The 18,475-nt window shown below is 43.2% G+C and overlaps 1 protein-coding gene across 3 annotated transcripts in view; it reads right to left on the bottom strand.

Annotated features, from left to right (window-relative positions):
• The window catches only part of LOC124544864 (putative lysozyme-like protein), a 180,775-nt gene that overhangs the window by 136,353 nt on the left and 25,947 nt on the right, over window positions 1-18,475 (bottom strand). For all 3 annotated transcript variants that reach the window (XM_047123575.1, XM_047123577.1, XM_047123576.1), the window contains exon 4: window positions 1,606-1,751. In XM_047123575.1, the coding sequence (XP_046979531.1) occupies window positions 1,606-1,751 (146 nt within the window). The remainder of the gene's footprint in view (window positions 1-1,605; window positions 1,752-18,475) is intronic.

Below are 18,475 nucleotides of genomic sequence, written 5' to 3'. Positions count from 1 at the left end.
GTTCGCAGTCCACTGTAGGATCAGTGATGTCTTCTAGCGCTTGTTGTCGGCGCCACGTTTAAGACAACCGCCCCCGCCTCCTCACAAACGTCAAGCGTTCATCTGTGCTCCCTATCGACGTCCAAAGCCCGCCACCACCCCCAGATAAGTGCGTACCCCTGGGCTCTGTTAAAATTTTTGCTATTTATTCTGATCCCGGGGGCCTCCTTTTTAGCGGAATCTCAATATGTTGATGCACGAGCCTAGACTCTCGTCCTTCCAAATTGTATGTTGTGTCCACTTCCCAGGCAGTGCTCAACTCAGGCCATCTTGTTACGATGCCTTTGTTTAATACGGCACTAGTGCTCAGTACAATTGTGCGAACCGTTTGACCTGTATACATGCTGCCAGTCGTTTTCACCACCCTGTACGCAAGAAAGCGGCCCTGGACACGTTATTACACATAGCAAATATTATTTCTAATGACGACCACCTACAGTCTTAATTGCAGCATTTGTGACGTGTGTTCGGAGAGAATGGTAACAGCAAGGGTGACACTGCCAACGCTTATAGGTGCCATCGACGAAGGACGCCTTGTAGATCGGCCGAAGAGGCCAACCGCCTGCTGTCCTACCATACTGTAGGGCGATGAGTAGCGAGTTAAGACGTGTGCTGCAGAGACTTGGAATGACCCACCGCTGATACGAGATATGCTGCGCCGTGTTAAAAACGACATAGATTTTCGTGTGCCCGGTGTGTATAATGTCCCTTGTGGATGCGGCAGCATCTGTGTTGGTCAAACAGTTCGCAGAGCTGTAGAGGTTTTGTACTGAGCACAAGCGACATATTAAACAAGGGGACTTGGACAAGTCGGCCATAGTAGAGCATAGACTGGAAAATAGACACGTAATACAATCTGAAAAGCCGAGAGTCTTGACTCGTGCGTCAACGTGCTCGAACTCTGTTATAAAAGAGTTAGCCGCGAGTAGAATAAATAACGATAATTTTAACAGAGATCAAGGGTACACATTTAGTAGGCCGTGCGGACGGGCTCTGGATGCGGGACCGGCAGTCTCACGCGAGGCGTAGGCCCCTAGTGCCCCGTGACGTCACTGGTCCCGCGGTTAACTGGCACTGCTGTCAGCTGCACAGCTCGCCTTCCGCGCACACGTTAGTTCAACCGTCTCTGATTGGTTCCAGTTGCTGAAATCGTGTCTATGTAAGCGGAAAACTGTGCCAGTCCAATAGGTCAGTGGTTGTTAGTATTCCGTGACTCAGTCTGTAAAAAGGGAATTGCTATAGGTTCGCCTTGTTTTCCACCTTTCTGTCCGTCTGACTACTGTTCATATTGTACGCTCAGAAGTTACCTACCTCGCACTACACTTGTTAATGAAAGCGATGTTAATACTATAAGAAGATGTTAAGACAGAAAGTATTTTTCGTAAACGTGTCTCAGTACTAATGTCGTAAATAATTAATTTCCAGTGGTAACCTATCGTGGTAAGGTCCGATTTACGCATAACCAAACGATTATTTCTTACAAGATACTTCATAGAAAGACACCTTGGTAGTGTTATTCAAATTATTTACTATAAACTGTCTTGCATCGGATGGGAAACTGCTTACTAATGTTCCAGTTGTCTCCGAGCCGTAACAAGACGCGCAGAATGTGCTGAAGTCATAATCGTGTTGTCGGCTGGCCGGCGCCAGATGTCCCTTTGATCGGGAGGCGCGGTGCTTCTTCCCACGGACCACGTTTCTGGCACTGGAGCCTGGAACAGATTAAAATACATGTCGAAGCAGTTTTAGGTGGGGCCACCTTTCCACTGATCCAACGAAATAATGAAAAATATGTGTGTGAATGTGTGTGTGTGTGTGTGAGAGAGAGAGAGAGAGAGAGAGAGAGAGAGAGAGAGAGAGAGAGAGAGACAGAGAGAGGGAGAGAGACAGAGAGAGAGAGAAAGAGAGAGACAGAGAGAGACGTTATAGAGAGAGGAAGAGGTGGAGGCGTAACAAGAGAATACAGTAAACAAAGCCAGAACAGCTAGTTGGAGAGACTGAAAGTTGTTAAGTGTTTGAATTCCGGACGAGTAGTGAGCCACATGCAAAGGAGAGACGGCTAATGCGCTAGCTGTTGAGTTTCCACTTCACTTAATGGCATTAATCTTACCGCGCTTTGTCTAATATTAATGATTCTTGTTATACAAGGTATGGCACCACTGAACGCTCAGCTATCTTACTCTCTTAATGCTACATCTCGGTTCTGTACCTCTTCCATTTTTCGAGTGATTATTGGTTCATTACTTTTTTCTGGTGTGATGTTCTCAGACTGTAGCTAAACGGGTTCCACAGAATAGGACCTAAGGAAACTGCGGGCACCCTGTGAACGTTATACCCTGCCAAAATCCGAAAACAAAGACGTGAGGACGAACGTCAACGTCAGTGTGTCTTCCCTTGTTACTGAGCAAGGTAGTTTTATATGCCATGTGCTGTTCCTTATCATATAAACGATTTGGGAGACAATCTGAGCAGCCGCCTTAGGCTGCTTGCAGATGACGCTGTCATTTAGCGTCTAGTTAAGTCATCGGAAGATGAAAACAAATTGCAAAGCGATCTAGAAAAGACATGTGAAGGTTGCGAAAATTGGCAATTGACTCTAAATAATGAAAAGTGAGAGGTAGTCCGCATGAGTGCTAAAAGGAATCCGTTAAACTTCTGTTACACGACAAATCAGACTAATCTAAAGGCCGCAAAATGAACTAAATACCTGGGAATTACAGTTATGAACAACTTAAATTGAAAGGAACACATACACTCAGTGTGTCTTTCCTTGTTACTGAAATATTGCACAGTCACAGCCAGTAAATCTGATGTGCCGTAATAGAAATGTGTGTCTCCATTACATCTACACACTCTCTACTATCTTGTTCGTATTCCTGGTCGTCCTCTATTATTGGTAGAGTGGTTGTCATCGCTGTATATGAGTGTAAGCTCACCGGACCAAATATTGGTCAAAGCTTGAAAAGAAGACGCTAGCCACTCTGGAGCGCTGTAGGTGGTATACAACGGCTGCCTCGCGGTCATGTGCCCCTTCTTTGCTGACGTAATTCATGGCAGTGAATTGGTGTGTATGTGTCAGCCGGTTTTATGGAGTCAGCGTGTAATTAGGTCACTGTGGAGACGTTGCTAATTGCATGACAGAGATATCATGTTTCGATGTATGTGGTCCACTCCTTCCTTGCCTCATGTGTGTAATGCGAGGGAGGCTGGGTTGACACGCGTACATATATATCTCAACTCGCCGACTATGGGTTAGTCACGTAAAAGGGGACTGTTATGACGATAGCCGGCCGTGGTGGCCGTGCGGTTCTAGGCGCTCCAGTCCGGAGCCGCGCTGCTGCTACGGTCGCAAGTTCGAATCCTGCCCTGGGCATGGGTGTGTGTGATGTCCTTAGGTTAATTAGGTTTAAGTAGTTCTGAGTTCTAGGGGACTAATGACCACAACAGTTGAGTCCCATAGTGCTCAGAGCCATTTGAACCATTTTTTTTGTTATAACGATATGTTTACGTAACGTGTATACATAAACATACAGTTATAAATGTCCCCGTTCGTAGTCGCTAATTATAACAATATGTTTACTTTTGTGCTGTAACATATAGCAATAATCAGCGGTGGAAATATATTTGCGAACGCCGACCGTTTGCGGCTGTTTCTTGTTGGATCGTCTGATCAGTCGGAAGTTGCATTGCAGAGGAGAGTAAATGCCTATTCAAAATATAATTATTTTTGGATAGCTCAACATGAATTTCCTAAGGGACCGTAGTTTATCATGCATTTACCAGTAGAATATGGCGCGGAGAAAATATTTCGCCGCATACAACTTCCGTCCTATTTCGACGAAAGAATTCGTGACTGTGAACTCTCTATTTGGCAGAAACATAAAGAAAATTAAATAACTTCATGAAGGAGTGAGACATAGATTCTATATTAATTAAATAGTACATACACCAATTCCATTTAAATCTGAATTTATGGCAATTAATAGATGAACTTACACTGCAATGAAAGATTTAACATGGATGCCATTTCGACTGGCACTTCTCTTCTTGTAATAAAAATTATTCCTTTGACGTTTTCACATACACGTTGCACAATAAATTTACTGCTATGCAGTATTGTACTTTTAGTATTGCACTTTTACTTTACACTAAAATAATATTATTTTTAACGGCGTTTCAGTTAACAAAAAACATTTACAACAAAAAGAGTCTCTCGTGGAACTGCAAAATACGACACTATACAACAGTAATTAGACCCGAAGCTCTCTACGCATCTGAGACACTAAACCTTCAACACAGAGCACTAAAAGAGGAATTAGAAGTGAAAGAACGTAAGATAATGAGGAAAATTCTAGGACCAAGAACTAAAGATGGGATACATTATCCAAAATCCAATGCAGAAATATATAAAAATATCTCCAAAATAACAGACACAATGCGCATGAGCAGAATCCACTTCATGGGGCACTTAGAAAGAATGGACTCAAACAGGTTAACGCACAAAATCCATACATTTTTAAAGAACAAAACTACAAGACCGAACTGGTACAAACAGATCGAGAAAGACCTGAGAGAATTAGGGTCTCCAAATCTACATGATAGAAATGAAATCAGAAAAATCACAAACACACGGGGTTTTGAGGAAGAAGAGAGAAAAACTAACCGACATACATGGTCTACGCAACGAAAGCTAGCCCATTCGTTGTTTATGAAGGAATACTGGGCGAAAAGGAAGGCCAACCAATGTTGATTACGCGTGGTCCTAAGTGATCCATCCGCGAAGAAGAAAAAGAATACGGCGGCAAGACGTGCACGGCCGACACAAGTTACAAGAGACAAGAGACGAATGAGTAACTGTTCATCGACAATATCTCGTTCATAAAAAAAAATGTGTAAAAGTTTTCTTCTTCTGTCCGTTTTTCGCGGCGCGGTTTTCGAAGTCAATAACTCACTGCATCTCTGACGGCGCTTCGACAATAAACAAGTTACGTCACAGGTCGTTCACCTTTTACATTCTCGCAACATTATTTGCTGACTGTAGCTGCTGCCGAGCGACTGGTCGATTAGTGAATGATTTAAAATGATAAGGCAATCACATAATGTTACACTGTGTACTGAGATTTTTACGTGCACTTAGTCAGTTAGTCCGTAAGGTCTCAGGTGGATATGTTGAGTAACTGGTTACAATCTTATTTTATTGAGGCAGAGTAGCCTGCACCTACCGCAGAGTTCTGCAACGTACTCGTATACTCTCACCATAAATTCGAGGCCTAATGCTAGCCACCGAGATTGGGGTAATAGGAGCAACCCTGTCGACTAACCTTCTTTGTCCCAAGCAGTAGAATCTGTGAGGAGTAGCCGTCTCCCTGTCAGCTGACCATGACTGTACAACGATAAATTGGCTGTGTTTGCTCCACCCAATGAACTGACCTTCATTGACCCACAACGCGAGTAATGGGAGTCACCCTGTAAATTAACTGTCATAATTTGTTACGATTTTACTATAACACAGCGATGTGTGGGGCAATTATTTACAATTGATCTGTAGTTGATGATGTGTGGAGGGCGACGTATTATGTAATTTCTACTGTGCGATAACGTAAGCTACTGATATGAGTATAGGGTAACAAATGTTTCGTATGGCAGGCATAGGGTCACTGTTACATTCGGCCGACTTTGAAAGGCGACTGTTTAAAGCATAGAGACCCCTGTTTGCTACCTCTACAAATGTTAAATACTGCTTTTTGTGTAGATAATAAATAATGGCCTCGATGGTATACGGCACCTAGATCTAGACATAATCAACGTCTCAACTAGAAGTGGAGGCATGATTTCATGATAGTGTCTCCATATTGGGGCTTTATCATCTACAACAAGCTTTGATAAGCAAAACTCATCAGTATTGTGTGGTAGAAGAATCAGTCAACATGCCTTGCTCCAAGGTGCTAAGCACCACTCAGCTATTAGGGAAGAGCACGAGGCTAAGAAGGCTTTGGTTTGTCGTTATTATGAGAGAACCTGGACAGTCTTGTTACTGACATTGGGAACATAAATTCTCCGAAAATGGCATACTCTTTCACCAGAAGAATTTTAATGTCCTTAAACCTATAACAGAACAATATTATGGTGGTTAAAATCGGTGATCAAGTGGACTGCCAAGAACATTAATTTGGAGAAGGGACGGTCTGTAATATTAAAGACGGAACTGTGTGCTACATTTAACAATTATCTATGTGGTAAATTATCCATGGTCAACTCTGCAAGAGATGGCGTGAAGGCAAAACTGTCATATCTCTTACACTTGGATGATAATATGTCAGCTACAAAGTGCTGGAACAATTTTCAGGAAATATAAAAATTCTATGGCTCTATCATATAAAGTAGAATTGGATGACATCAAAATGACTGTCCTAATGCATCAGCTGCCTCGGATATTGCAGCAGCTTTGTGTAGACGACTAGATATAACACAAGATTTTTCTGTAATTTTTCGCAAAATAGAGATGTGGGGTCACTAACATTAAACCACCTCCTTTGAGTGCAAGGACACTTCGGACGAATAAGCAATGTCATGGAGAGCAACAATAGGACAGTTGGATTAGGCTGTTTAAAATGACTGAACTCCAATTGTAATGATATGTGTGTCAAATTACAAGCACAGGATACTGACCAACATCTTATCGATTTTATAAAGTGTCCTCGTATCTGTCTACAAAATAAATTTACATTCTCCTTGGCTAAAGAACATAGTATTCTCAGACTGGAAGCTACGATGTAGAGCTATAGGAAGGATGTTGCTGCGTTCGAACCAGTGGAAGGCTGTTTAAATATATTAAAAACCAACGAATAGTACTTAAAATGTGCTCCAATACACTCTGCACCAAATGCTTCTCTGTGGTATACATTACTGGATAGCTAGCAGATCAGTTGCTGTGTTATGTTTAACAGTGTTCTGCTGTAGCAGTAAGAATATGCAAAAGTCGACGGGTGTAAAAATCAACATTCTAGACAGTACAGAAAAAGGACATAACTTTTAATTATACACCTGAAAACTATTTGAAACTGTCAACTCAGACTCCAACAAGGAGAATGTACGTACTATACATGAGTGTTAAATCGAAGTTTAGGAAACTAATTTTTCTAAATCAAGGACAGTGGTGTCCACAATACTGTGAAATAAAGACATTTCCAAATTGGGACTCATTCCCACAAATAACATTATTCCACTCTTGTTTAATAAAAAGATCCAAAGTATCAAATAGAACTGAATCATGCTCATTTAAAGTAATTATGTCTTTAAGTACGGTTAATGTGTTACATGTACCCAAAAGAACGCTGGAAACAGGAGAGATTGTATTCAAAAAACAAAAACTGGATTATCTGGCGGAAAAAATTGTTGTGAAGGAAGAACATAAACTACTGCTGGAAAAAAAAGCATTGCAGATGTGGAAGCAATGTTTACATACTACTTTAAACACAGTCAATTGCAGAAATCTGCATACAACTAATACAAGGCAACAACATATGCTGCGAAATCAAAGGAATGTTCCAGCATCTTGAGGCGCCGGTAGACACAGAAAAGGATTGATCAGATGATGTTTACTGTATTAAAAGACATATGAAAAATCTGTTTATAAACATCCATTCCCAATCGGATCTGCTCAGAAACGATAACTGTAATGTACCTAAATATTATGGCCTGAGCATTATGCATCCAGCAACAGAAAAGCTGTTTGTAGAGCTTAAAACCATCAGAATAACTAAATTTAACAAGCAATCACTTACAATCATACTAAACTGGAAATTTTAGATGGGAGTTCTGCAAGAACGTGGCAGTGAAGAGTGCACTATTTTCGTCCATGAAGGTGTGGAATGTTTTACCAACCGTTCAAAGCAGGAAGTAAAAGGCAACATTAAAATCCTCTAAAGTTCTCAACTAGAAGAATTACTAGAAACAACGGTGATGATTGTTAAGGGGATAAAAGGGGTAGTACGTAGGAGAAAAATTAGATATGTATTAGAATTCAGTAACGTATTTTCTTTGTATTTATGAAGTTAGTGGTTGGACAAACCATCAGGTGACTTAAATATAGATTTACATTGTAAGTTAAAGTTAAGATGGATGTTCCTAAAACCACACTAAACAAATATAAAATTGTTTCTTGGGTATATTGATGATCAAAAATTAACAAAGATTTTGTGAACATAAATTTGTTTTATTACATGTTACCCTGCAAAAAACCTTTAAAACCTCTCCTAGTTATGATGAACTACATACATCTTTTAGATGGTGATGCTGAGAGGTAGTTCGAGGTGGGTGGTTGCATGGCCCTGAATCAGGCTAAACTAGGTATCCAAACGCATCACAACCTCCATTTATAACATGTAGGAAAACGTGAAAATATTAATTTTGATTTTAGTATACGTATGAAAAATATAGTTGATGAGAACTGTACCTAATGTAAACACCGTAAGTTGATGTCTCTACTGCCTTAACAAAGGAAAAGCTTTAAGAACATTTTGTAAGTGATTTTATTGTGTGTGTGTGTGTGTGTGTGTGTGTGTGTGTGTGTGTGTGTGTGTGTGTGTGTGTGCGTGCGTCTGTGGCGTGTGCGTGCGTGAAAAATGAAAGAATATATAATAAATGTGGAAAAAACGTAACTGCTGTGAAGACCTTAACCTCGAACGTGTGTGTGAAAATGTAAAAATATAAAACACTTTAAACTATGAATATCCCTTGTCTTAACTTGAGTGTGTGTAATAAACTACGCTGAACGGCGTACGTAGATGTACTTGGTCGTTACAGGATCAAGAGTTATTGTTACGATGCCAACTAGCAACTGGTTCTAGCGTGCATTCTAGCATGCATAATTTGTACGCTGTGGTAACTCATAACATGACCGAACAGCAGAGATGGAGTATTTGAGTGGTAACGAATTACGTTAAATGAAACTAGCATGACATCATAACTGAAAACAACCTTGACATCTTTCTGGTGTCACAAACGTAAGATTTTTCACGCTGGAACATAACAAGCAGAAAACTGATATAGTTCGATATAGAAGTACTGGAAGGATAAAATGCAAAGAAGGTACCTCAGAACGTCTCAAATGAAACTTTTAACGGGAAGTAAAAACGTCCCTAATATGAAGTTGCGGGAATCAACGGATATCACAGTTATGTCAGCGTTGCAACATCCATTCCTCTACCACTAAGGCGAAATAATGGAGGTTACAAAGTATTTACTTGTGGGGGTCTGAACGCAAACGAAGGAAGTACTACCACCAATGGTTAAAAATAGGTTTTCCAGAGTTGTGACCCTACTGATCAGCCCTCATTGCCAGATCTCATAATCTATCATATGACATGTTGGGAACAGACAAAATTCGGTAAGCAATGAAGACTGGAATTCACGATTCAGTGGCAGAAAAATTGGAAGTTGGATGACGTCGCTACAAACACTGAACACACATCTACATCTACATCCATACTCCGCAAACCACCTCACAGTGTGTGGCGGAGGGTACTTTCAGTACCTCTATCGGTTCTCACTTCTATTCCAGTCTCGTATTGTTCGTGGAAAGAAAGATTGTCGATATGCCTGTGTGTGGGCTCTAATGTCTCTGATTTTATCCTCATGGTCCCTTCGCGATATATACGTAGGAGGCAGTAATATACTGCTTGACTCCCCGGTGAAGGTATGTTCTCGACACTTCAACAAAAGCCCATACCGAGCTACTGAGCGCCTCTCCTGCAGAGTCTTCCACTGGAGTTTATCTGTCATCTCCGTAACGCTTTCGCCATTACTAAATGATCCTGTAACGAAGCGCGGTGCTCTCCATTGGATCTTCTCTATCTCTTCTATCAACCCTATCTGGTACGGATCCCACACTGGTGAGCAGTATTCAAGCAGTGGGCGAACAAGTGTACTGTAACTTACTTCCTTTGTTTTCGGATTGCATTTCCTTAGGATTCTTCCAATGATTCTCAGTCTGGCATCTGCTTTACCGTCGGTCAACTTTATATGATCATTCCATTTTAAATCACTTGTAATGCCTACTCCCAGGTAATTTATGGAATTAACTGCTTCCAGTTGCTGACCTATATTTCTTTCTATTACACTCGTCTACAATGAGATTCAATTTCCATTCCCTGCACCATGCGTCAATTCGTTGCAGATCCTCCTGCATTTCAGTACTATTTTCCATTCTTACAACCTTCGATTTACTACAACATCGTCTGCGAAAAGCTTCTGTGAGCTACCGAAGTTATCCACAAGGTCATTTATGTATATTGTGAATAGCAACGGTCCTACGACACTCCACTGCGGCACACCTGAAATCACTCTTACTTCGGAAGACTTCTCTCCATTGCGAATGACATGCTGCGTTCTGTTATCTAGGAACTCTCCAATCCAATCACACAATTGGTCTGATAGTCCATATGCTTTTACTTTGTTCATTAAACGTCTGTGGGGAACTGTATCGGACGCCTTGCAGAAGTCAAGAAACACGGCATCTACCTGGGAACCCGTGTCTATTGCCCTCTGAGTCTCGTGGACGAATAGCGCGAACTGGGTTTCACACGATCTTCTTTTTGGAAACCCATGCTGATTCCTACAAGTAGATTTCTAGTTTCCAGAGAAGTCATTATACTCGAACATAATACGTGTTTCAAAATTCTACAAGTGGTCGACGTTAGAGATATAGGTCTATAGTTCTGCACATATATTCGACGTCCCTTCTTGAAAACGGGGATGATCTGTGCCCTTTTCCAATACTTTGGAGCGCTACACTCTTCTACATCTACATCTACATTTATACTCCGCAAGCCACCCAACGGTGTGTGGCGGAGGGCACTTTACGTGCCACTGGCTTTACCTCCCTTTCCTGTTCCAGTCGCGTATGGTTCGCGGGAAGAACGACTGTCTGAAAGCCTCCGTGCGCGCTCTAATATCTCTAATTTTACCAGTGACAGTATAGGTAACAGGATCCATAGAACTCCTTGAAATAATGGAGGTCTGCGATAAAATATGTCATCAACCATCCACATAGTCCCGTTTTCAGACTGAAGTGGTACCGGTTGACGTGTGCGCTGAATTTTCCTTCCTCATATTCTGCAATTCTGCGCATTGACATATCCTTACATATGGAAATGGGCTTCTTCTCGCAACACAATATTCCATGACCATTCATTGTCCGCTTCCATGAGAGCAAGAAATTCCAGCGCGGATGTTTGTCTTGCTGGCAGATCAGCAGGAAGCAACTCCTGGACGTGGGTATGTAGTATGGATAGCAATGTAGGATGTTTCGTAGCATTTTACCCCCCGTGCTCGCAGGCATGACGAAGGTTCGGGCAATTCCCCGCGCGCTGCAAGTTTGCACCCCACCGCTCGACCCCTCCTTGCGGAACTGTGGCCACATCTGTGACAGACGTCGGATCAATTGCTTTCCTACCTTTACCATATTTCACTTCAAAAAGATCCTTTACTAGAGGCAATTTTTAATGGGTATTCACTGGTTTTTAGCTTGATCCATGACTAGCAACGGTCACACGGAGACGGACCAAGGGTAGAGACTTGTGTCCAGTCGGGCGCTCGTGGGAGTTTCGGCTTGTCTTTCGGAGGAGAAAAACAGAGGAATGAGACGAAGCACCAGCTGGTGATAAGTATACGTGGCAACCAAATGGTTCAAATAGTTCTGAGCACTATGGGACTTAACTTCTGAGGTCATCAGTCCCCTAGAACTTAGAACTACTTAAACCTAACTAACCTAAGGACATCACACACATCCATGCCAGAGGCAGGATTCGAACCAGCGACCGTAGCGGTCGCGCGGTTCCAGACTGAAGCGCCTAGAACCCCTCGGCCACTCCGGCCGGCATACGTAGCAACCAATGCATTGCTCGGACCAGAATGGGTGCCGCTTTACGGCAGCTTCTCGCATAATGCTCCCTGTGCAACGTGAAGTCGAACAACGCAGCGTGCTGAACACCTGTACTCGCGCACAATCTTAGTTTTTAGACCCAATGCTTCCGACGAAAGCGCATAACAAAGGAACTTTGGGCCGTACCGACGGGTCGCCATCTGAATAAGCTTTGCAGAAGGTAGTCAGTAACAGAGACCTCTGAGCTGCTAGAGAATACTTCAGCTGCAGAAACGGAACAATAACATGATCCGGAGGAATGGGAAAGAGGCGTCTGCAGATAAAGAGAACGGCAGTTCTGACAGTCAGTAGCAGCAGATCACGACGCTTGCAATTTTTCCACTGAGTGCAGAAGGTTGTGAGAAGCTGCTGGTGGGACTAGGCAAGTATGAGAATATCCCAGCGTTTGTAGGGTAAAAGAAGTTGCGCGAATCTTTTGCTTTCCTCGAGTGACTGAAGGTTCGTTTACGACTCGGCCAGTGTTGTTATTTGCATGTGGTAATTTTTCATTCTTCTGGCAGATTCGGGCAATCACTGTGTTTCCACTGCATATTTGTCTTCCTGTAAGTAAATCGTAGATTATGGTTATATGCCCTTTACCTAACTAAGAAGTCTTTGCCGGGAAATTAAATTAATAGATTAGGACTGTCCAATTTAAAATATTGTCAATTTTCCTGATTTATTCTTTTCCTGAGATCGAATAGTGCCTGTAATAATTTCATATGCGTGCATACGTTACCATAGAATTTTATAGTAAAGAAGGAGTTGTGTGATTGTTTCATTTCACAGCTAGATGATAGATGATTACCGTGTTAATTATCTTTTGTGAGATGTAACACCAGTGTCTCATGTTTGCTAGAGCCACGCCTGTACTCTTACTTTTTTATGTGTGGTGCCTGATTTTTCATACACTTCCGAAAGAACAGAAACCACACATATGTTGGTGAAACATACGGCTTTACAGCATTTCGTGATATGTTCAGTGTGAATGCGGCCTATTAATGATGTAGGCGTGGTGCACTGATTTTTTTAATGATGTTTTTGAGGAAACATGAATTGAGTCGTGTAAGAGAGGGATTAACGTCGCCAATTGCGAGGAATCCACGGAGTCTGTGGCATAGCGATTTTATTTTATTTTATTTTATCTTTTTTTTTTTGTACTGATGCGAATTTGTGGGTGATGGTCTACGACCCAGTGGTGAGACGATGTTTTATTTGAAAGTGCATCTAATCACGTTTTGACAGGACGAGTATCTATGCAATGGAGGAAACCCATTGAACAGTAATTAATGAGATTATGATCTGTAAAACCCAAATCTTTTGAAGACGACAAGGGAAGACTATAATTCAAATCTATGCTAACATGATAATTACACTGTCAAACAAAGATAAGCTCAGTGACAGGAGTGTTAGTATCGATTAAATTATTATTTAAAAATGGGAGATCTTTAGGAAGGAAGAAAATGAGTAGTCAGAGTTCTGAGTAAGATCTTAATGACTAATTTGATCGGGTATAAATGGAATACAGAAACATGATATTAATCATGTAGCAAAACTGTGCGACCCACAATAGCTCTAGCTTGAGAAGTATTTAGTGGTTTAATGGTCAATGCAGACACTAACAATGGTGAGGTGTCAGTGAGACACCACTGGGAAAAGCAGTGCTCCATTCTTCCACGGAAGTCGTAGCAGTGTTGAGGGTCCAATCATCGCTCCGCTCGTTATTGGTATAGACGGTAGTCGTAGGAGATTTTGGAGTGCTAATCGTGCGCAAGCTATATACACTCTGTCTATTGAGGCCACATAGACAAAGTAACAACAGCAAGCTGTATGTGCGGGATTAGAGTACGTAGTTCACAACATTATGTGGAGCGCTATCCAATGCAAAGTATCCGGATACCTATTAGCGGAAATAATAACGAGTTTTTTTTCATCTTTCGTCTTTACGAAGGCTTGAACTCTGCTGTGAACACTTTCAATAAAGGGTGTATATGTCCGTGAAGGAACAGCAGCCAAATCTTCATCAAGATTCGAAACTAGAGAAGGTAACGATGTTAGACACTGAGATCTGGAGTTCAGCCGGCACTCTGACTTATCCCAAAGGTTACATTGGATTCAGACAGGGCGTCTGGGTAGGCCATTCTATTTCAGGTATATTGTATACGAAACGTTGTTTCACAGATGCCTCTTTACGACAGGGTGCAAAGTTGTGCTGATGGTTTATGTGGAGCTGCTTGAACTTTGTAACCCCCACCCCCCAATTCAATTCTTTTTAACGCCTCCTTTTTTCTCTTTTCTTTTCAATATCTGTCTACCTCGACAGTTTGTACCCTATACAGCCTTGTCTAGTAGCTTGGAAGTTTTCTGTCCTACTGTCCCTCCTTCTTCTCAGTGTTTTCCATATATTCCTCTACTCAGCTATTCTTTGCAAAACCTCATCATTCCTTACCTTATCCGTCGATCTAATTTTCAAAATCTGATATTCTTCGATTCTCTTCGTTTCCAGTTTTACACTCTCAGAAATTTCTGCCTCAAATTAAGCCCTATGTCCCGTACTAGTAGACCTCTCTTGGTCATGAGTACTCTTTTTGCCAGTTCTAGAGTTATTTTTGTTTCCTCGTTGCTCTGTCTGTCATGGATTATTTTGCTGCCTAGGCAGCAAAATTCCTTAAGTTCATCTACTTTGCAGGCCGGTGTGGCCGAGTCGTTCTAGGCGCTTCAGTCTGGAACCGCGCGACCGCTACGGTCTCAGGTTCGAATCCTACCTCGGGCATGGATGTGTGTGATGTCCTTAGGTTAGTTAGGTTTAAGTAGTTCTAAGTTCTAGGGGACTGATGACCTCAGATGTTAAGTCCCACAGTGCTCAGAGCCATTTTTTCATCTACTTTGTGATCAGCAATCCTGTTGTTATGTTTCTAGTTGTTCTTATTTCTGCTACTTCTAATTACTTGCGTCATTCTTTGGTCTACCTTCAACCCATATTCTGAAATAATTAGACTGTTCATTCCATTCAGCATAGCCTGTAATTCTTCTTCAGTTTCACTGAGGACTCTAATGTCATCAGTGAATCTTATTGTTCATATCCTTTCACCTCGAATCTTCAACGTTTCTTTTATTTTGATCATTACTTCTTCGGTGTATAAATTGAACAGAATGGGTGAGAGACTACATCCCTGCCTTACACCGTTTTTAATCCAAACACTTCGTTCTTGGTCTTCCTTTCATACTGTTCCCACTTGGCTCTTGTACATATTGTATATTATCCGCCTTTCCCTATAGCTTACCCCCAATTTTCCTCAGATTTACGAACACCTTCCACAATTTTACGTCGTGATACTCTTTTTCCAGGTCGACAAATACTATGAACGTGTCCTGATTTCTCTTTAGTCTCTCTAGCATCATCAAATGCAACTCCAGTATTGCCTCGCTGGTACCTTTTCCATTTCTAAAGCTAAACTGATAGTCATCTGCACATTCTCAATTTCCTTGACCAGTCTTACGTGTATTACTCTTGAAAGTAGCTGTTAAGCTGATTGCGCGATAATTCTCGGATTTGTCGACTCTTGCAGTCCTCGGAATTGTGTGGATGACGTTTTCCCCAAAGTCAGATGGTATACGGTCAGACTCATTTGTTCGAAAAGGAAACGTGAATCGTAGTTTTTTTACCCGTTACCCGACGATTTTAAAAATTATGATGGAACGTTATCTATCCCTTCTGCGCCATTTGTTCTCAATTCATCCAAAGTTCTCTTAAATTCCGATGTTTCTTCCCTGTAATCTCATGTTTCTTCGTCTGTCACATCATCATCAGGTCTTCCCCATCATAGAGGCCTTCAATGTACTCTTTCAATCTATCTGATCTCTTCTATGCATTTAACATGAAAATACCCATTGCCCTCTTGCTTTTAATTTTACTGAACCCTGTTTCGGCTTTTCTACACTTTCAGTCAGTCCTTCTGAAAATAATATCTTTTTCGATTTCTTCACATTTTTTCGTGCAGTCAGTTCACCTCAGCCTCCCTGCACTTCCTATTTGTTTCATTCCTAAGTGAACTCCATCTCTGTATTCCTAAATTTCCCTGAACATTTTTGCACTATCCTCTTTCAGCGATCAACTGAAGAATTTATTCTGTTACGCTTGGTTTCTTCGCAGCTACCTCCTTTGTACCTACGTTTTCTTTCCAACTTCTCCGGTTGCCCCTTTTAGAGATGTCCACTCCTCTTCAACTGAACTGCCTACCGAGCTATCACTGTCGCACCCTATCTCTACATTCCTTAGCACTCTCGTAGTCCTTCCTCTATGGTCGTTGATTAGTCTATTCTCTTACGATTCAGCCTACTCTTCATCAATGCTCAACAGTGACCCGAGTCTATATATGCTCGTGGGTACGCCTTACAATCTAGTATCTGATTTCGGAATCTCTGCCTGACTAATGTGTAATCTAACTGAAATATTCCTATATCTCCCGGCCTTTACTAAATACACTCCTGGAAATGGAAAAAAGAACACATTGACACCGGTGTGTCAGACCCACCATACTTGCTCCGCACACTGCGAGAGGGCTGTACAAGCAATGATCACACGCACGGCACAGCGGACACACCAGGAACCGCGGTGTTGGCCGTCGAATGGCGCTAGCTGCGCAGCATTTGTGCACCGCCGCCGTCAGTGTCAGCCAGTTTGCCGTGGCATACGGAGCTCCATTGCAGTCTTTAACACTGGTAGCATGCCGCGACAGCGTGGACGTGAACCGTATATGCAGTTGACGGACTTTGAGCGAGGGCGTATAGTGGGCATGCGGGAGGCCGGGTGGACGTACCGCCGAATTGCTCAACACGTGGGGCGTGAGGTCTCCACAGTACATCGATGTTGTCGCCAGTGGTCGGCGGAAGCTGCACGTGCCCGTCGACCTGGGACCGGACCGCAGCGACGCACGGATGCACGCCAAGACCGTAGGATCCTACGCAGTGCCGTAGGGGACTGCACCGCCACTTCCCAGCATATTAGGGACACTGTTGCTCCTGGGGTATCGGCGAGGACCATTCGCAACCGTCTCCATGAAGCTGGGCTACGGTCCCGCACACCGATAGGCCGTCTTCCGCTCACGCCCCAACATCGTGCAGCCCGCCTCCAGTGGTGTCGCGACAGGCGTGACTGGAGGGACGAATGGAGACGTGTCGTCTTCAGCGATGAGAGTCGCTTCTGCCTTGGTGCCAATGATGGTCGTATGCGTGTTTGGCGCCGTGCAGGTGAGCGCCACAATCAGGACTGCATACGACTGAGGCACACAGGGCCAACACCCGGCATCATGGTGTGGGGAGCGATCTCCTACACTGGCCGTACACCACTGGTGATCGTCGAGGGCACACTGAATAGTGCATGGTACATCCAAACCGTCATCGAACCCATCGTTCTACCATTCCTAGACCGGCAAATGTTCAAATGGCGCTGAGCACTATGGGACTTAACATCTATGGTCATCAGTCCCCTAGAACTTAGAACTACTTAAACCTAACTAACCTAAGGACATCACACAACACCCAGCCATCACGAGGCAGAGAAAATCCCTAACCCCGCCGGGAATCGAACCCGGGAACCCGGGCGTGGGAAGCGAGAACGCTACCGCACGACCACGAGATGGGGGCTAGACCGGCAAGGGAACTTGCTGTTCCAACAGGACAATGCACGTCCGCATGTATCCCGTGCCACCCAACGTGCTCTAGAAGGTGTAAGTCAACTACCCTGGCCAGCAAGATCTCCGGATCTGTCCCCCACTGAGCATGTTTGGGACTGGATGAAGCGTCGTCTCACGCGGTCTGCACGTCCAGCACGAACGCTGGTCCAACTGAGGCGCCAGGTGGAAATGGCATGGCAAGCCGTTCCACAGGACTACATCCAGCATCTCTACGATCGTCTCCATGGGAGAACAGCAGCCTGCATAGCAGCGAAAGGTGGATATACACTGTACTAGTGCCGACATTGTGCATGCTCTGTTGCCTGTGTCTATGTGCCTGTGGTTCTGTCAGTGTGATCATGTGATGTATCTGACCCCAGGAATGTGTCAATAAAGTTTCCCCTTCCTGGGACAATGAATTCACGGTGTTCTTATTTCAATTTCCAGGAGTGTATAAAGCCTCCGCTTGTGATTCTTCAATAGAGTATTCGCTATTACCACCTGAAATTTATTACAGAACTCAATTATTCTTTCGCCTCTCTCGTTCTTGGTACCGATCGTATGTTCTCCCATAAACTGTTCTTCTATTTCTTGGGTGGGTGACCATCCGGTCTGCTGAGCGCTGTTGGGAAGCGGGGTGCAGCAAACTGAAAAGGTACTTGATTGAGAAGTAGAGGCTGCGGTCTCGTAAACTGACATACGGCCGAAAGAACGGTGTGCTGACCACATGTCCCTCCATATCCACATCCAGTGACACCTGTGGCCTGAGGATGACACTGCGGCCGGTCGGTACTGTTGGGCCTTCCAAGGCCAGTTCGGACGGACTGTAGCTTAGTTT

The sequence above is a fragment of the Schistocerca americana genome, chromosome 8 (assembly GCF_021461395.2).
Source record: "Schistocerca americana isolate TAMUIC-IGC-003095 chromosome 8, iqSchAmer2.1, whole genome shotgun sequence".
Taxonomy (NCBI): Eukaryota; Metazoa; Arthropoda; class Insecta; order Orthoptera; family Acrididae; genus Schistocerca; species Schistocerca americana.
This window is presented reverse-complemented; position numbering and strand designations above follow the sequence as displayed.